Source organism: Erpetoichthys calabaricus, chromosome 4 (genome assembly GCF_900747795.2).
Source record: "Erpetoichthys calabaricus chromosome 4, fErpCal1.3, whole genome shotgun sequence".
Taxonomy (NCBI): Eukaryota; Metazoa; Chordata; class Cladistia; order Polypteriformes; family Polypteridae; genus Erpetoichthys; species Erpetoichthys calabaricus.
Window position 1 is genome coordinate 129,872,284 of NC_041397.2, and position 21,701 is coordinate 129,893,984.

Sequence of the window (21,701 nt, forward strand, 5' to 3'; positions counted from 1 at the left end):
AGGATACAGTGCTAAAAGAAAACCAAAATTATGAACTTGAACCTGGAGAAAATAAAGAAAGTAGGATGTTCAGCTAAAGATGATCCTGAGATTTGTAAGACTACCTGTAAAGCGTGCCATGGTCATTAGATAAAATAAAGCAATAGCAATAGTCCCAACACAGGCAAAATCCAAGTACATCCATTTACACCAGCATTGTTACATGCATCTTGATCGACAGCACCTGACCATGTTAAAAAAGGGATGTAAACGCACTAGTGACAAAGACCACACTCAGAGTTGGTGAGAAACAGATTCTGATCATGTTTAACACAATTGAGAATACAAACACATTTTCTATCAACACTCAACAATCAAGTCAGAGAAAAACACAAAAGAATCATGTAGGATGTAGGCAGAAGTCAGGTAAAGCTGCAGGAGGTATGGTGCTGCAGTGCTACTGTATTTGTATTTGGTTTACAGTAATCCCTCGCTATATCGCACTTCGACTTTCGCGGCTTCACTCCATCGTGAATTTTATATGTAAGCATATTTAAATATATATCGCGGATTTTTTGCTGGTTCGCGGATTTCTGCGGAAAATGGGTCTTTTAATTTCTGGTACATGCTTCCTCAGTTGGTTTGCCCAGTTGATTTCATACAAGGGACGCTATTGGCAGATGGCTGAGAAGCTACCCAACCACAGCGCGTATTATGTATTAAATAAAACTCCTCAAATATATTGTGAGCACGGGGGCTGTTCGCACCCCTAGAGGACACGGCCGCTCCTCAAAAAACGCTGAAAGATTACCTTCACACTGCTCCCTTCTTTGTTGGGCTTACATGTGGCTGCTTTGCAAGCGATATGCTTCCCGCATGGTGCTTCGCATACTTAAAAGATCAAACAGCACATATTGATTTTTGATTGTTTGCTTTCCTCTCTCTCTCTCTCGCTCGCTCTGACATTCTCTGCTCCTGACGGGAGGGGGTGTGAGCAGAGGGGCTGTTCGCATACTGGCCTACAGGATACGGACGCTCCTCTAAAAAATGCTGAAAAATGCTTGCTCCCTTCCTTGCAGCTACTTTGTCCGGCGGTGCTTCGCATACTTAAAAGCCAAAGAGCCCTATTGATTTTTGACTGTTTGCTATTTTCTCTCTCTCTCTCTCTGACGCGTACTCCTTTGAAGAGGAAGATATGTTTGCATTCTTTTAATTGTGAGACGGAACTGTCATCTCTGTCTTGTCATGGAGCACAGTTTAAACTTTAGAAAAAGAGACAAATGTTTGTTTGCAGTGCTTGAATAAAGTTCCTGTCTCTCTACAACCTCCTGTGTTTCTGTGCAAATCTGTGACCCAAGCATGACAATATAAAAATAACCATATAAACATATGGTTTCTACTTCGCGGATTTTCACCTTTCGCGGGGGGGTCTGGAACGCAACCCCCACGATGGAGGAGGGATTACTGTACTCCAACTTCTAACTCCCTTATGCCCAAACAACTTGATAAAATGAAAGGAGACTGCATTGAATTTCTGTGCAATGGCTATATATAAGAGGATGAAAGTGGTATTTGCATCCCAATCAGACACAACTTCACTTTTCAAATACAGTAGATAATAAGCTACCCACATAAATACATTTCATTCTATGTACTATTGTGAACAAATTATCATTTTAAAGTAGCCAGGCAACATTTTTTGTCAGATAAAAATATTACATCATTAACAGTAGCATTAAATTAATATTACATACTTACACATATATACATTATATATACTGTATATATAATATTAATACATATACAGTCTATACGTACTGTATGTAATAATATATAAATATATATATGGTAGTATTAGTTTAACACAATAAAACAATGAGGGAAGTGTTGATTTATCTGTGCATGCTGAATAAATTTAGTGAAATTAAGGTTTTTATTGTTATTAGTCAAACATCATAGCTATACCTTAATTTTTAAAATGTGGTGCCTGATACCCTTGTTGTCTGTGAAAGATGTTTGAACAAACAGTTCTTGAGTGAATGTTGCATAAAGATTGACTAAAATACACACCAGGAGCCATGCACAAGAATGCACTTGAGGGGGATAAACCTGGGGGAAGCTGCTTCAAAAAATAAAACACCCTAAAGCCTACATTATGTAACACACAAGACTAGCCACTTCACAGTCAGCCTGCATCCTATTTTGCATTCCTAAATACAGCCATACAGTAATTTTTAAAGGGAAATAAACCCTCATTTAATTCTACATTTTTACATAACAAGACAGAAGTACAATTATCTAGTCTTCAACAAGTCCAAATAATTTGGTAAGCCTAAGCAAAGGTAATAAACACTGTCATCATTAAAATAATAAGAAATAAAAATAAAAATTAGCCAACATGCAAAAGCTTTATGTGAAAAAGTAAGTACATCCATAATACCTAAGAAGATAATTGTAATCAGGTGCTACAAATAACGTACAGTTGATTATTTGAAGATCAAGAAGAGCTACCATCTCTATATAAACAGAGAAACAAGAACTATGAGGTCACTGGAAAGGTGTGTGGGGCACTCCCGATATATATGAAAAATGCAGATGGTCCAAGTTTTTAGAGTCCTGTGGCCTCATGTATAAATGAAGCGTACGCACAAAAATGTTCAGTACACCCGTTTCCACACTCACATTGCGATGTATAAAAACTAAACTTGGCATAAATCCACGCACATTCTCACGCCAGCTCAATCCATTGAATATGCAAATTTTCGGATCATTTTGCAAACTGCCGGCACCCAGCGTCAAAGCAGCGCTGCTGTTCCTGTGTGGTTTTGTTTTATTTTTATATTCACATCCCTGACACGGGTTTATCAAATACACTGAAAATATCCGCATATTATTTATAAATTTAAGGCATCTGATTGTAATCATTCTGTAACACTAAAATGGTCCACGGAATGGCCAAACTATTCCAACACCGCATCTGCTTTAGCGTTGCTACTTTCAGTGCACCACTCGCTGTCTCAGCCATGCACACAGTCTATTTGAACTTCTCCCATTTGGCAAACACTTCAGAGAAGGGGTGCGGAAATCCAACGGCCGACTCGTCCCTCACGGGTAAATTGACCGTCGGATAAGTGTGTTTTTCTGGTTTCAGTTGTCCGCGGACAAGTGCAATTTTCTGGAGAAAAAAGAATTATATGTGCTGTGCAGGGCACATTTTTAACACTACTTTTAAATTTTAAACATTTGGGTACATACTTCGTGCGGAAACAGTCTACTTAAGCATGTTCTTCATGTCTCAAATTGGTCTTCAATATTGTTTACAAAATGACGGCTGATTTTTCAAAGGGGAAGCACTCTTACGGTCTTACAGAAGTATTTTACCCTACTATTTACACGCTTGGAGATGCGGTCATTTTTTTCATGCCGACATTACGATGTAATCTGATGATTTTTCATTACGATAACTTTTATTTATTACCAGTAACAGCGTACTGCATGATAATGTGCAGTGAATACACTTGACTTGAGCATTCCTAGTTTTCATACTCTTTCTCCGTCTCTGTTTAGCATTCGTTTGTTCAGAGGTTGATGCGCTTGCTGCTTCCTGAGCAGCTCTTCTTTTCTCCACCCTAGCAGCCCACTGCTTCTCTTCTTTTGTTGGCATCTTTTCACGTTAAAACTGATTAAGTTAATTTTTTTGTTGCAAATACTTAGTACGTTTTCTTTAATTTTTCACTTCAGCTGGCACTTAAGTCTTCAATCTGCCTCAAGAATGATTAGCGAAGGTGGTGGGGAATGAGAACGGCGCCCATACACATGCGCTGTACGGCCGCCCTGCTGCGCGGTGCAGAGAGTTGATTCAACAATAAAATAAAATAAAAATAAAAACAGTAATACAAATCACCACCCCGAAAGCGGATAGTAGACGTCACGTAGTATATGTGTACCAAATTTCAAGTCAATAGGTGAAACGGTTTGCGAGCTACAGGTGATTTAAAATCCTGGACAGACAAACGAACAGCCACAGTAGCGTATTACATAAGAAGATTGATAAAATTCATTGTTTCTACATAAAAATGTGGTCATTTTACTTATAATGCAAATGTTTTAACCACATAACAAAGCTTGTTAGGCAGTTAATCGTTCCTGAAATTTGCGATTTCGCGTAGGTTGTGATATATTGAGGAGTTAAGAAATTTATTGCGTGACAACATCAATTTTGATGAGCTCTCTATAGATCGTTTTTGATTAGAGAATTTTTCATATAAAACAAGTTGGTTTTGCGCTGTCAGTTTATCTATAATAATAAAAGGCAAAGTCCTCACTGACTGACTGACTCACTCACTCACTCACTGACTGACTCATCACTAATTCTCCAACTTCCCGTGTAGGTGGAAGGCTGAAATTTGGCAGGCTCATTCCTTACAGCTTACTTACAAAAGTTAGGCAGGTTTCATTTCGAAATTCAAAGCGTAATGGTCATAACTGGAACATATTTTTTGTCCATACACTGTAATGGAGGAGGCGGAGTCACGTATCGCGTCATCACGCCTCCTACGTAATCACGTGAACTAAAAACAAGGAAGAGATTTACAGCACGAGTCACACGCGGGAACGAAGGTAAATGACGTTAATTTTTGACTGTCTTTTAATACTGTGTAAGCATACATATTAACACATGTGCAATTAAACGTGTGCATTTACGGGGTGATTTCTCAGGCTTAAAAGCTCACCTTTTATCAAACGCGGGAACAAAGGTAACTGACGTTGTTCACTGTCTTTTAATACTGTGTAACCATACATATTAACACATGTCCAATTAAACGTGTGCATTTACGCGGTGATTTCTCAGGCTTAAAAGCTCGCCTTTTACTAAAAAGGTAAATGCAAAACTATTTTCAATCAGTTTATTGAAACGCTCCCGTTAAGGATTGCAATAACATATTCGCGAGATAAAAGAACGAAGTAGGGGGAAATGGAGGAACAGCCGCAAACAGCGAAGAGCAAAAAATTAATTAAACAATTGAGAACGGAGCGAGTTAAGCATACAAGCATGTTCATAAGGGAAACAAAGCACGGTGTAAAACGTAAGTTTAAATTAAGTTTATAGAAACGCTCCCGCTGCGGATTGCAATAACATATTCACGAGATAAAAGTTTAATGAGAAGACACGAGGTATAAACGAACCACACGCCGTGGCGCAACGTTAGGGGCAACAGTTTCAACCATTCTATGATCTGCTTCTCGCAACTGAAAGACGGCACATGGCGGATGTTAGCCGACTTGCTGACCGCAACGTTAGGGGCTTCAACTATGGCGCTGACGCCACATCTCAGTGCCAACACTTTGCAGACTGTACTTAAAAGACACGCCCTCCTCACTGGACAGTTAAAAACACCAATCAAACTAACGATGACATCAAGTATTACCCAATCAAAACTAGGAAAGGAGGCATCTTCATAAAATGCGTGTGGGATGATTTGCATGAGACGCTGCTTTAAAAAAAAAATGATACAAAAAATACGGGATAAATCCCGTCCAGTATTGATTCAAAACGGGACGCGCAATTTCATTCTCAAACGCGGCACGATTCCGTATTTTAAAGGACGGGTGGCAACCCTACAGTGCCAGGTAACCACCCATACAATCAGATTGTGATTCAGACTAGGAATGCAATGAATGTAATTACCCCGATCTACATACAAGGCGAAAGTCTTGCAACATTCAAAGATGATGGTTTGGGATAAGTACACCATACAACATAAAAGAGCTTATGAAGCCTTGAACCGAAAAAAGCAAGATCTCAGAGATCGTAAAAAAAAAAATAGGAGGTAATGTCGTTTTACTCGCTGTAGATTTTAGTCAAACATTACCAGTTATTCCACGAGGGAGACCAGCAGATGAACTCAACGCGTGTTTAAAATCCATGCTTCTCCCACGCTCTGTTATATGTCGCGTGTTCTCGGGTAGGTGCACCAAAAAATTTATACATTTAAGCATGTAATGGGCAAACAAAAAATGAGGTATACCCGAAGGCACTGCAGTAGTACTTAATGTAACTTTACTTCTTAAATGTTAATGTTTTACTGTTTAATAATTTACACGCTTCTTATATGTTGTTCAAATTCTTTTATCAAAATACCACTGACAGCGCAATGCACGATAACATGGAGTGAATACACCATACGCATCCGCCCACGGCTGCCCTGCTGTGCGCAGATAGGAGTTGATTCTACAATAAAATAAAATAAACATAAAAAGAGTAAAACAATCATCACCCATAAACCATGTGTGTGTGTATATATGTGTATATATATATGTTGATATGTGGATGTGTATATGTATATATATATATATATATATATATATGTAGATATGTATATATATATGTGTATATGTATATGTATATATATGTTTATATGTGTGTGTGTGTATTTTATATATATAAAACACAGCAACACTCATAACAATGACAACACAATTACATTGACAATCATGTTACGTTATTTTTAAAATGTTTCCTTTTTTTTTCATAACCTCTTTAACACACTACTTCTCCGCTGCGAAGCGCGGGTATTTTGCTAGTTAAAAATAAAGAAGAAAACATTGTAATGGTTTCCAAATGTGATAAAATATCTATAAAAATCTTCACTTAGACGCGATTATTTTTTCTTCTTGTGAGAGATTATTCTCCAATATGAATTTAGTAAAGAGTTCTCCAAGAACCCGCCTGACTCAGGAAAACCTTCAAAACCAGATGCGTATTGTTGTTGATGGCAAACCTTTAGAAGAGTTTGACCCACTGCCATCTGTGGAATTCTGGCTGTTATCTGGCAACAGGCACATCACTCATAAAAAACCTGAAAAGTCATCAGCATCCACTTCTGCAGGACCATCAGTCCAGGAACCATGCAGTTCAGCTCAAGCAGAAACTAACAGCATTCAACCCATGCTGTCTGAGATGGTAAAGATTCTTGGGGGAGAAGATGTTGCAAGAAAAAAGCTGAAGAACATGGCAGAAAATGAATCCGGACAGTGTTCTGTTATGTAACTGTAATATGTGAAACAGAACTAGTGTAGCTATAATGAAGGCATTGTTTATTAGTGAGATAAAATGATAAGGGAATCTTTTATATAATGTTCTAGAGCATGGTGGAAAAATACTACTCCCTGAAAGAACTTTTTTCAGTTTTAAAATGGAAGGCAGTTTTGATATCAATAAAAGAGATTAGAAAAAAAAACTATTTTTCACTTTTGTTATTTGTTTATGGGCAAGTGAATTTAACTGGCGGACAAGTGGATTTTCTAAGTTTACTTGTCCGTGGACAAGTACAAAAAAATTTGATTTCCACACCCCTGCAGAGCATTTCCTGCATGAACCTCTCAGTTCAGAAGCAGTTTCACCCTAAGAGCTACAAATGTACAGTAATCCCTCGCTATATCGCGCTTCGACTTTCGCGGCTTCACTCTATCGCAGATTTTATAAGTAAGCATATTTAAATATATATCGCGGATTTTTTGCTGGTTCGCGGATTTCTGCGGACAATGGGTCTTTTAATCTCTGGTACATGCTTCCTCAGTTGGTTTGCCCAGTTGATTTCATACAAGGGACACTATTGGCAGATGGCTGAGAAGCTACCCAACTTACTTTTCTCTCTCTCTCTCTTGCTCTGACATTCTCTGCTATGGATGCTATCTAGTGATCTGAGACGAAGACTGGACTCCATTGGTACTGTGTCACTTCGGAGAACCCATGAGTACCGCTGGTTTGACTTTGTGTTGTTTGAGCGGTTGCTCATGGAGTCCTAAATGAGGCACATTCACTGCATTGTGAGGGGGTGTCAGTTACCCTGAGGGTGATCCGGCTCACAGGACCCTCACTGCTGAGGACCCGAGTGGCTGGACCAGGCCAAGGGGACACCCACATAACACCTAACTTCGCCAGATAGAGGGTCATTCCTGGAGGGTGCGAACTGGACCACGTGTCTGCCTGGGGGTTGCCAACCAGGCTCCAGAGCTGTTTTGTCGTGTGGTGCATGTTCCCCAACCTGACCTGACCTGACCTGAAGTACAGTCTGGAACATTAAGGTTTGTGGTAATACAATGTCATAGACAAAGTAACTTTCATTTGCAAGAATCTCAGAGAAGCAATTGAATCTGCTGATGTATTTTGGAGGGTTAAGTAGCAATTTCCAAAATATTTGAAGTCCATCATTTTACAGTAAGAAGGATAATTTATAAATTGAGTATTTTTAAGACAATTACCTAACTGCCCAGGAAGACATACCCCAGCGAATTCACTCAAACATCTGACAATTGTGACGATGTGGGTTCTACTCCATGCTCCCATCCAGCTTCTAGGAGATCTTGAACCCGACACCATCGGTAATGTCACCGATGAGCTAGGCAGTGAGGCACAACAAAGCAAGGGGATGGTGCAAAAGTGCCAAGTGCTTTTATTAAAACCAGTAAACAAAACAGTGTTCAAATAAATAGTGCAATGCATCTCAAACATATTTAAATAAATGATCCAATAAAACAAGTGAACTGGTGAAGGTTAAAATCCAATAAATTGAAAAAAATCCTTTTACAACCCGAGGTTAAAACAAAGGCTGGAAGCTGTCTTTTTAAAATCACAAAGCACAGTGCTTTCTTCTTCTGGTGACTGGCGACTCCCCTGCTTCTCCCACCCAGGCAATGCACCAGGGGTGTCACCCTAGCTGAAGCTGACCTGCTCTGCCTGCTGGTCTGGAGGCTTCCCGATCCCTGGCTTCGGTTCTGCTGTCCCCAGACTGAGACTTGGGTTCCCCAGCAACCACGACGCTCACGCTGGGGCATCCACCTCCCGAGCTGACTGACTCCTGCTGTCTTCCGCGGCGAGCTATCCTTCTTCCGGTCACTCCTGCTCCTTAACTACACACTCAGCAGGAGTGACCACTACCAACTGCCCTAGGTGTTGGCCAAACATCCCACTAGGGCTCACTGTTCAGCTGCCTTCTTCGCTCACTCACACACCGGTTTTCTCCTGCCTACTTCCTGCCGCCTTCTTCTCTTCTCTTAACCTCCGTTCACTTCCTTTTTTTCTTTTCTCCCCACTCCTAGACGCCTTGAGCTTCTACTTATTACAGGGACGTGGATCAGCTGCGGCAATCAGCAGCTCTCGGTACCAATTACAGATGCGGACGACTCCTCACCTGTGCACTTAAGCAAGGGCCATCCGCATCACGAATCACCCTGGGAACCACTTCGGCCACACAACCACACCCTCTCTCTAAGCCGCGAGTGCAGCGATTATTTATTTAAAAAGTGGTCTTTTAGACTTGAGCTGTGGACCCGATACACCACAACAATGTGATGGTTCAAGAAAGTCAAGAACCAAAAAGTTGCATACAGGAATCTTCAGGTTCTCAATTAACACTGAATGGTCACAGTTGATGAATTTATCATTAAAATAAGGATGAACAAGTATAATTTTAACATAAGGAGAATTGGGTTGTATCTCTAAAAAGAGTATAATTTTACAAAGTTGCAACTGAATATATCACAAGACGTATGGAACAATGAAGAATGACAAGACCAAAATGAAAAACAAACACAATAAATGCTACAAGAACCAACCTTCAAACATGGTTGGGGAGAGATGAAGATTTTGGTTTATGTTGAGGCCATAAGTCCCAAATGTCTTAAACTAATTGTGTCCACTATAAACTCCTCGTTAAACTGCAGTATTCTAGAAGAAAACATGAATACATTTGTCCAACAGCTAAAGCTTAACAGAAATTGATGTACAGTAATCCCTCACTTATCGCGGGAGATAGGTTCCAAGGCCGACCGCGATAACTGAATTTCTGCGAAGTAGGGACACTATATTTATTTAATTATTTAACATGTATTTGGACGTTTTTAAACCCTCCCTGTATTGTTTACAACCCACCATTTACTCTATTAAAAACAGGGACAACTGCTAAGCAAAATGAAATCGGTAGATAAGTTTACACTTACTGTACAGCGAAGTACACGTAGCAGCTTGTAGGCGGTCATGACGTCATCGACCTTGTTGCAAAGATTCCTAAAGCAGATTCCATCCAGACTACTGCCTTATCACGTCCACTTGCAACTCGTTTTGCACCCTGGTTAAAGGACACTGCGGCCGTAGATTTTATATGCTTTTCCTCCTTTTTAAATAAAAAGAATCGATGTCCTGCAGCGGTGTAGCTGTTCCCTTCCTTCAGCATATCCAAACTTTTACCTTTTCTGCAATCATTTGCATCTTCTGTTGGTGCTTGGACACGGCCCCTGAAGCATTAGCACGTTAATGATGAATGAGTGAGATGAGACTTCCTGGTTAATGCAACACTCCGTCGCTGAGCCAATCAGCAGCACACAGGAACTTAACTGTGTGCTCTGATTGGGTAACTTCTCAGCCATCCGCCAATAGCATCTCTTGTATGAAATCAACTGGGCAAACCAACTGAGGAAGCAAGTAAAAAGACCCATTGTCCGCAGAAACCCGCGAAGCAGCGAAAAATCCGCGTTATGTATTTAGATATGCTTACATATAAAATCCGCGAAAAGTGAACCGCGAAGTAGCGAGGGATTACTGTATATCTAGATCTCAATTCAACAAAGCGGTGTATAAATGAGTGTGATAAAACTTCAGTTAACTGAATAAGTATAAGAAGGACCAAAATTGCTCCAATAATACATAAAAGAATAACAAACTCATACATACAAAAACTCATACATACAAAATGATTATTTCAAGTGACTGATAAAGGTGGGTTAAGAACACCCATTTCGACATGCGGCCTTTGAATGTTGCCTTATTTTGTTGAGTGATGACAATGTAAATTCTGTTATGTACAGTTTGTCTTCTAACGTTACATTTATCTAATATTAAGACTTGGTGAGAAAAATGTAAATGTAAACCATATATTTCAGAGATGGTGCACTTATTAAGCAAAAAACTTGGATCACTCCAAAAACTGATTTTTAAAGCTAGTGTTTATTTACTTGTCAAGACACTACAATATATAACAGTAAAATGAACATAAGATTTGATACAGTAATATCTACTACTTTTAAAACAAGCCAGTATTTTGGATGGCCTCAATCTGCCGTATCTTAGTGCTATGATAAATTCTTTTAAGCTTCTTAATGGTTCTGTTATAACTCTTTTGACTTTGGCTGCTTTTTCCTCATTTCCCTGTCGAATTAATCTGATGCAGGGAAAGTGAAGTTGAGGTTAGAGCTTAGAGGTGATCAATCTAATATTGTTGGTGTTCCACCTTCTAAAGAAGGTCTTACTTGTGTGTGCAGGGTGTCTGGCATTATTACTGGTGCTAAAAATGGAAGGTTTTGCAAATAATTTATTTTCCAAAGTTACAACTTGATGAATTAAAATCTGTTCACAATTCCCAGCAGTGATCATTCCATTGTTTTGTCCAAGATCCCCTACAGCACAGACCAAAATACACACCCAGTATGACAGTCAAAGCTGTGCTTCACAGAAAGCTACAGAGTAACATCGCCATACTTCTTCCCACTTGTCTTATCAAATCTTCATGAAGCAAAAAATTTAAAATTGGAATCATTACTACATGACATTCCGCCAGGGGTGTTTTGCATACTAAAGTCCCATTGGTTTGTTGACATTCTGCAAGGACTGTTTCTAAGCTACAACACGTCATATAAGACCATTTCTTTTAAGACTTTTTTGCATTGTTGAAGCATTACTTGGTGACAGATGACTCTGCGGGCACTTTACTAGATATTCTTCTAGTTTTTTTCTTGTAGTTTTGGGATGCACTTTAGCACTTTCTGTAGATTTATAAATTGTTAAAGTCCCTTAGTATGTTTTATAGCTATGACAGTGATGTCACTATGATGCCATCTTGTTGATATTTTACAGGCACCACTTTTTTTGTCCTAGTTTTGCATGACCACAACTATGCTGTTTATGTCTACAAAATCTGTTACTAGTTTCATGATAAGATATCTCTCTTACATCTGTTACTGTACATCTTTGATACACAATCCACATTTAAGATGGTAGGACTTTATACATGTATTTGATTCACTTAGAAAACAAAGCAAATGTCTTGTAGTTTTATTAGGGTAAACTAGATGGTGTAAGGACCTTTTTTGCTCGCTCTCTTTTGAGTTCAGTTTTTGCTTAAGTGTACTGAACTTTCAACAATCATTACTTTTGACTTCCTTCTGGTATTCTGGTTCTATTGTCTGTTCCTGACCTTTTCTCAGCACATCCAGAAAATCCACTTTGGTGTGTTATTGCTTGATGTCTGTACCTTTGTTTAATATAAAACCATGATTTTATGTCTGTCAAAGGTTATCCATTTCCAAAGCTCTTGTCAAAGCACCCCAGAATTTGTGGTTACTAATCAGTATATCTATTTATTGGCTAAATTACACCACTAGCACACCTGTTTCAGGTAAGAATTACTTCATTAATGTGAATCAAGTGTACTGTTGGTGGAATTTAACACATAACATAAAATTCCTGGAGGACTCAGACTAGAGGTCTGTTAACCAAACCTGAGCTATTCTAGTCATCTCACAAGATTATCAGTACATTTCTGGAAAATTAAAGAAATTCTTGTTATCTTGTATGTTTATTTGACTTTATTTTAAAAAACACGAATGCCAAAGACAACTATTTATTTTTTTGGGTGTGTCAAGACCTTTGCACAGTTCTACCCTTTTTCACATGACCTTTTTCACCAGATGCAGTTGCTGATTCTCAAAGAAAACAGTTATCCACGCTAAAACGTACCATGAAAAAATTAGTAGGAAACAGTAAATGATTTTAAGCATGAAGAAAAAAATGGCATTTTGTGATTTCAATAGTCTTTTGTGAGTTATATTGTAATTAATGTGATTCTGAACAGATTTACAAAAACTTTGACATAATTAAACTTTAAAAATGGCAAAAAACACCAAATTAAATTATGATAAGTTAACACCCAGTATCCTACATTTGACTCTGTATCCTATTATTCAGAAAGAACATCACAAGCACTACCAAAGATATTGGTAGTAACCCTGAAAAGAAAGACTGAGTGTTTCACATATAAAAAGACTGTGAGTGGAAAAGCTTTCAATTATTTACATACAAAAAAGGTTTCAAAAGGGTCAGAAGTGCCTCCAATAAAAGCTAGAGCAATTTAAGGATTAGCATCTAATTTGTTAATTCTGATCTAAAATCTGATAGGAAACTCCTTTGTGCCATGTTCCTGTTACTGGCAAATTACATTAATGAACCAAACAGTAACTTGGTCACACAACCAGTAACTGGAAGGTCATCACTAATTGAATTACCCAGTTCTGTCAAGGCAATTTGCCTCAGTGGCCGGCTGATGGAACACTGTATATAATCATTATGTGGCATCTCACAGAAGAGAAGCTTCAAATGTAATTGATTGCGGGTCTGATTCACAGCTGATCCCCAAGAGACTGAAATTGCCAATGATAGATTACATTACTGGAGAGGTGTAGTTGAGGGTAAAAAGCATCACAGTGTACACAAGTTCTATTTATAGATCAACACCTCTACAATTAAATAAAAGTGGAAAGGATGCTTTTTGATGAGAGCATCAAACTATAATTAAAATTAAATCTACATCAACCCTTGCTGAAATACCCTCCTTGTATAATTTTTTGGTTTGCTTTTAATACTTCAGTATGATTATTTTAGTCTATTTTAGTCACTCTTCCCACATTTTGGTTTTCAATTTGAAACATGCATGCATTAATCTCTTCAAAACATCTATTGCATTAACCTAGAATTTTGTACCAGATTATTGCTGGGAAACACTATGAAAGCTAAGCTGTCTCGGTTTCTTTGTTCCTATAGACCTCTTGCATTTTTGTCAACATTTTTCCAACATTCCACCACAAAGATATAATAGGCACATTTACACTACAAATTATGATCTGGTAGCAATTCATTTAGAGTCACAGTGCAGAAAGTTTTGCATCAGATGAAATGTTCCATTTTATAAGGCTGTTCATGTTAATAGACAGTCAGTTGCTGCAGTAAAAATGCTAAATCATTTGTAAGTATTCCTGACAAACTTCTAGCACTCTATTGTTTTCACTCCTGGAACAAATAAATAAATAAATATCACTATATATTGGATGTGCCCTGTTAGTAACAATATTTCTTGTTACTGCAGCATTGGATTTGTTGATCAATTTGTAAAATGAAAAGATTTATTTAAAATAATTAAATTCATAGTTATAGCCTTGCTGGATGAATAATTTTACATTGGGTGTAGATGAGTCAATGGAATATACTATAACTGTTGATTTGCTCAAGAGAAATTAGTCTGTTAAAATGCTGAGTCTTTCTCTCATCTGGCTAACACCACAATTTTTCCACTGGTGTTATGAGAAATTTGAACGATGCCTTGGGAAAGGACTTCATCATACAGGACATATTTCAGATAGAGAAAATGTAACAAGACTCAAGTAAGATAATCATAATAAATGAAGAATACTTCCAATGAAAAGGCAAAAGTTATTTTGGCACCTTACTGAGGAGTGAGAGTAACTTACAATGACAGTAACTTTCCATTTTGCTAACACAGGGGTATACACCTAACATGTGGACCTCATCGGCTTAAAAATCCCTCCTCTTTTTATAATGAATATAGAGTCTCACCAATTACTACATTAAGTAATCCAACCAACTACACTTGTTAACATTACCATTAACAATAAACATGGCAGACACACAAAAAATAAAACATAATACTAAATATCTTGAGTATTCATGTAAAAAACTGGGGAAGGAGACAACATTTCCCTTTTAATGGTTAGATTTGGAAAGCTTTTGATTATACTAACACAGGCTAATTCATAAATGCATTCTAGTTTTTTCAGTTGTTATTCAAACTGGCTTTATCCTACAAATTTCTTGGGAAGTAGAAAGAAACTTCTGAGGAAGTTTAGTTCAATATGAACGCCACTGTGAGGTATGGAAAATTTTTGCTATTTCAGATGAGCTTTAACCACCTACTGTATGTTACACTTTACTGCAATGTAAGGACTAATTTCAGATCTCCTTCAGCACCACTTTTAGTATATCTTTAGCAGTCTTTAGCATATTCTATGCCTTGGTAATTTTCTACTTTAAACTTGTGTTGATAAAGTTTAATACTTTTAGAATCTGTGCCGGACTTGAGTAAATACAGTGTGAACTACACCACTCAGAATACAGTAAGATAAACTGAACTGAAAAGATGCTTGCTGTAAGATAACATGATGATTAGGGTAACCTATTACATATTTTACAATTGTCTTCAAAAATAATTTTATCCATTTGCCCAACTGCAGTTTAGGCTTTTGGTCTTTAAAAATACAACAATAAATCTATGATTTTTAAGCAATATGACTTAAAAACTCATTTAAACTACAGATGTGTGTCAAAATCTTTTTTTAAATTGACAGCATAGGGGAAAAAGACCCCTATATGTCCATGGCTCCACAGAGAAAGAAACAAATTTTGCTGAATTACTTAAAGCAATTAATAATTAAAAAGTTGATTTTAATTTTCTATTATTAAACAAGCTTATCTTTATACAATATGAAAATGCATTGAAATACTAGTTTATATTTTATTTTAGTTATACTCAAGATATAAAGTAAATTACTTTTCTGTATGATGATGTTTCAGCAGATAATCATTATATATTCTGTAACAATTAGGGTTGTCTTCAAAATATAATATCAGATTTATTTATGTGTAGCACAATTTCCAGCAATGTTATTCTCAATTTCAATTTTAAAAGCAGTGATTTTGCCACTTATTGTAATTAGAAACTAATATTTTACAGAAAATATTAAAAAGGATTATACAAAAAAATCCAGTAAGCATAGCTATATCACTACTTTGAAAGGGAAGCAAACTGACAAAAATTCAGAATGCTAAATCTTTAGGAGCAGGTAACCTCCACAGTGACCAGATTACTGACAATATCCATTAGTTTCAGCATGCATTATCTGATAGAGAAGGACATGGCAGAGGTATCACAAGCAGAAGGATACAAAGGGTGAAGGGTATAGTCACTGTTACATGAAAAGGAAAATAAATCTGAATAAATGAATGTGGTCAGCTCTGCTAATGAAAATCGGCTTCTCTGTGTGCATGTTGCTTAGGTAAAGCTGTTAGTCTTTCAGAGGGCGTGCCAGTTCAAACAGTCGTGCCGGCTTTAATGGGCTTGTGCAGCCTAAGTCATCCATCTCACAGCACCTGCCATCTATCTTATTCTTTTCCCCAGTGACATGTCTTGCACCAAACCACCTGCTTCAACAGGGATGATTAGGAAGCTCATAAGCAAATCATGTTCTCTCTGGACTGGGGAATTCAGTTTTTAAACACATATGGCTTTGTCCCTTCTCTTGGCCACCTTTGAGTAAGAAAAGGTTGTATTTCTCAAAAGGCACTATTCTTTTCAGTGTTGCCTTACTGTTTTCCTGAAAGCAATATAGGATCCAAAAAGGCATTTGCGGAACTTGGCTTAATAACAAAATGCTGCCACAGAACTAGTGTACTAGAATAAAAGCCCCCAGAAAATTTACAGATCACACAATGTTTTGTAGTGTATTGCCATTATCTCTAATTTGTTTTAAAACACAAAGTTTTAAAATATCCCCAGCAAACTCCACAAAGACAGCATAGAAGAATCACAGACTTTTTCCTAGAGAGACCAGTTCCAAATAACCTTCATCAAAACACATGCCTGCATGGGCTGGCTTTACTAATATCGTTTTGTGCTTCAATGCACAGGAGGAAAATTGAAAATTGAAGTCTAATGAAAAAAAAGCAGACAGACTGAGAGAGATCCTAGAGGGAAATGAATTTGACTCTAAAAGGTAAAATACTTAGATTCTAAACTCCAACATTAACAAATGGTTCTGTATGATAATTTTAAATCATATTGTCCAACAGTAAGAAATAATACCACTGGTATCACTGTGCCCATCTTACACAATTTAAATAATGATGTAAAACAAAACATTTTTCAGTGTTTGAAGTCCTTGATATATTAATTTCTTCACCTGTAGATTGGAAACTGAGACAAATTACACAAGTATTACATATTTTATACATTTTCTGATTGGACAAAATGAGTATGCTATGAGGCAAGCTGCATTGAAAATTTGACTTTGCTCTGCTAAAGCAGTGAGTCATTATAAAAACACACATTGCATTAAAAACATCCACTGTCACAAACATTAATTTCAAAAAGTGTAGTATCAAAAGACAATAAAAATAATAATGCACATATGTATATTTCTGATTTTACTGCTTAATTAATCCTTTAAAATATTCCATATACTGTATATAAAAGCCCAGGTCTACCTGCCATTGCTTGATGATTATTATTAACTCAATGCAGTATTCATATATCAGTTGCATTTTCACAGAGAAACAAAAACAGAGGATGTAGGAGATTGCATTATGTTTGTGGGACTTTTATGATATTTTAGTTTGAAATGGAACCCTTTGTGTTACATTCAGATATCACCAACCCATTTGTGACTGTAAGAAAACAAATGACAAAACTAACAATAATTGGTTGAACTAGGTGGAGTTAGTTGAATGCTTAAAATAGGACCAGAAAACATTCAGACATGGATAAATATGTGACAAATGAAGTTTAATTTATATGAAGTTTTTCAAAAGATCTGATCCCTCAATTCGCACCTGGGTCTGAAGTAAAGCCTGATCAGACCTTAGCTGAATGAAAAAGAACACAAAAAAAAAAAATACACATAAAAACCAGGAAGGCACCAAAATTTCCACTTTGGGCTAATGCCAATAATCAATTTTTCCTATGTCTTATTTGCTAGTTCCAGTATGATTTTTTTTAGTTTAATATCAATATATGTTTAATTATTTTTGAGGTCAAATCTTTATTAAAAACAAAAACAACAACGGAGAAGAGAAACTGATTAAAGATAAAGTAGACAAAAAATGTTATGATTAGTAAGAACAAAATCAGCCTCCCCATCCTTGTCTGTTAAGTTAATAATAAAAAATAAACACTACCATTTACTTGAAAATCTTTCTAAATAAATTTTTTAACTTTTCATAAATAAAAATGCTTATATTAATGCACTTTCTGACACTGCTTAATATTTTTTAATAATGAGGAGATCAGGTGAGTGATGAAAAAAACATGTCCTGATTGCACACTGGTGAAATGTACACAAAAATGTGCATTGAGCATGGGAAAGGAGCTATATAAATAAAATGTATTATTATTATTATTATGATTAAATGTAACTTAATTCAGTATTTAATACATTGCAGAGATGCAGAAAGTGCATTTATATATAAGGAGAATTATCTGAAACCACTAATCTTACTTCTTGGTTCATATTAGATACTTTGGATCACAAACAAATAATACTACATATACATCAAACAGACAGTTGTACATAACGAAATCATCTACTGTTCAGTCTCATCCATCCAGCATACATTTTATCAGAAGTCTCAGGTGCCAATTTATCATGAACCAAGTGCCATCTACCTCCTTGTGTTTCTTTTTAAGAGCATTAGTTATGTATACCATCTCAATTATGCTGAAATAATTTTTGAGAAATGCCATTTTAAGTAACAAAGGATGATTTTCAAAACTTCTGCATAATCAGGCACTAAACCTATATACTGTAGGTTTTGATAGCATATGACAGCAATTTGACTGTTTTAAGAATCATTTGATATTTGATTGAAAATGCAAACACTGATTGTAAATGTGTCTGTATATATGGGAGCTTTTTTCTTTCCAAAAGGCAAGATGACAAATGTCAATATAGTGTACTAGGCTAGCAAAACACTTTGTATTTCAAAAGCTCACTTTAAATGTAATAGTATAACTAGAAACTTTAACAAAAGTTGCATTTGGCATCTTTAAAGTTTTAATACAACTCAAAGGATTTCAGATAAGGGTAACCAACAGCTCTCTGAAAATATGTTTGTATAAAGACCCTTATCATGTTTTAATACACACTTCATACATTTTTTACATGTACCTGTGCAATTAAATAAGTTAAAAAGGTTTAATTTTAATGAATTGTAAATTAGCAATCAAGGACTAAATACTTTTATTTAAAAGGGACATTCTTTTATTCTGCCTTTTAAGAAGAACTGTTTTCCATTTCTTTATTATAGCTTTCTATTCTTTGATTCATATTATACAGGGTGAGCCAAAATGAAGCACCACATTTCTCAAGGTTGTTGTGCGAGGTAGAGGTAGCGGTAGCCAAGTGGGTTGGGGTGAGGGTCCTTTGATAGACAATCCCTTCCAATTTTCAGACAGCAACATGCCTTGGTCTGGTGCGCACCGTGCTTTCACTGTTGAAGCGTTCTTTAAAAGCAATGAATCCATCATCACTACACAACTCGCCTTCTGAAAGCACTTAAGCATTCATCCTAACAGTAATGTCCCAAATCAGAAAACAATTCTTCAGTGGGTGGTTAAATTTAGACAGAGGGGTACAACATTGAACAGAAAATCTCCAGGCCATCCTCGGACTGAATGAATGCCTGAAAACATCCAAGCTGTAGGGGCATGAATTTTGCAGTCTCGTAGACATACAGAGCGCAAACATACTTTTGCCTTAGACATTTCCAACACATCTTTGAGGAGGACTTTGCATGAAGACCTTAATTTCCGTCCATACAAAAAGATGGTAGTGCAGGAACTCACTGAGGGAGACTGGGAGAGCTGTAGAGAGTTGTGCGCAAACATTCTGAAAACCATTCATCGAGATGCCACTGTCAAGTGCAGCAACGAGGCATATTTCCATTTGAATGGTTGTGTAAATAAGCAAAACTTTTGTAACTGGGCTGAAACCAACACTCATGAACTTCATCAGAGACCCCTGCACAGTGAGAGTGTTACAGAATTTGGCATTGAAGGCCCTTACTTTTGTGAAGAGGGGGGAACAACGGTCACTGTCACTTCAGAACGTTACATTGAGAGAACTTTTTGCGGCCCCAGCTGGAAGAAATGGATGTGGTGGATGCCTGGTTTCAACAAGATGGAGCAATAGCTCATACAGCGAGGAGATCGATGCAAGTTTTGCGGGAGATGTTTCTGGGGAAGCTGATCTCCCTGTGTAGCAATGTCAGGTGGCCTTCACTTTCGCCTGATCTCACTCTGTGCAAATTCTTCTTTTGGGTCTATCTCAAGTTGAAGGTATACACACACCAACCTCAAAACCTTGAAGCCCTCAAGGATGCTATTCCCCTTGAAATGGCCGAACGAGTCATGTGAGCATTCACAAATCATCTCGAAGAGTTTATCGCAAATAATGGCCACCAAATTGAAAAATTCATTTTTAAAATACAGTGAAAAAAATCTATTTTGTATACCCTTTCTTGTGTCGTAATGATATGTACTTTATCTTGTAGCAGTTTTGTTGAATAAACGTTTGAAATGCGGTACTTCTTTTTGTCTCACTCTATATTATGTGGCTTCTAAATCATTGCTTCTGTATTATTTTGACTATTGAACCAGGATTTTTCACTTTTTAAAAGCCAAAATTACAATTTGATTTCTGTGGAGGTTTTTCCTGTTAGATTGAAAAATCCACAACTACTTTCTTACAAGCAGTTTCTATGTGTTACTATTCTCTAAATAAAATTATCCTAATACTGTATATACATAACATTTATATTGAAAAAGACTTTTATTCACTGAGTTTTTATTAAAAAAATATTTTTTAGGACTCTGCAGACTGAAGTTATGAACAAAGCTTCAACACTTTTAGTATTATGACTAAAAGAAATTTACGCTATAGTACCTTTCTCTATAACTTAAAAATGGACAAGGCTAGTAAAATCTCTTACCTGTGCCAACGAGTTATATTTTCGAAACAGCCATATTACAAGGAGCATGGAAAAGCTGCAGGAAGATTTTTTTAATTAGTTTAAAGTATGCTTATTATAACAAAAGTGATTTTAAGAAATACATAAAAATAAACCAAGACTGAAATTTCACAGCAGATTTGCAAAACAAATGGTGAATAATTATATATAAAACTTAAGTTCCATTTACTATTTACTTGATTATCTGCAATTAAAGTTTCAAAACAAACAAATTACAAGCAATGAAAAATTGTTCACAATAATTCCAAACTAACAGTAACTATTAGTATTGCAGAGACAGAACAGGTAAACGAGAAAACATGTGCTGGATGTGCATACTCTACTTCTACTCACAGTTGTTCATAGTTAGCTCAAGAGCTATAAAGAACTGTAAAGTTGTGCATCTAAAACAGAATATTTCTGAAAAAAAAGGCTGTTAAAGCTGCAGTTAGGACATTACAACGTAGTAGAAGGAGCAGAAGCAAAGTTGGATTTTCTTACAACCACGGACAAAGTTTGCACTCCTCTTACATGGCATTTCTATAGGACCACTATCACAAAAACAGTGACATTAATATGAATGCTTGATAATAAAAGGAACACGTATAATACAGTATTTGCTGTAGAGCTGTGATTTCCCTATGACTTTCAACAAAATCGCATACTTCTGACAGTGAATATGGTCAGACTTTTCATGGGTAGTAGTTTCATACAGAGGGGAGTCTAAAAGAAAAAAAACAAATGTTGGTGCTTTTTCAGTTGGTTTTGTGTGTAAGGTAATAAAACATTCAATCAAGTTATTGCTGCCCAGAGTGAA

The 21,701-nt window shown here is 36.7% G+C and overlaps 1 protein-coding gene across 2 annotated transcripts in view; it reads right to left on the minus strand.

Annotated features, from left to right (window-relative positions):
* Positions 1–21,701, minus strand: part of si:dkey-100n23.5 (uncharacterized) — a 667,944-nt gene that overhangs the window by 615,036 nt on the left and 31,207 nt on the right. The window contains exon 3 of one of the 2 annotated variants that reach the window (XM_051926133.1): positions 20,867–20,921. The exons of the other annotated variant lie outside the window; for it this stretch is intronic. Within the exon in view, the coding sequence (XP_051782093.1) occupies positions 20,867–20,921 (55 nt within the window). The remainder of the gene's footprint in view (positions 1–20,866; positions 20,922–21,701) is intronic. 2 annotated transcript variants of the gene reach the window in all.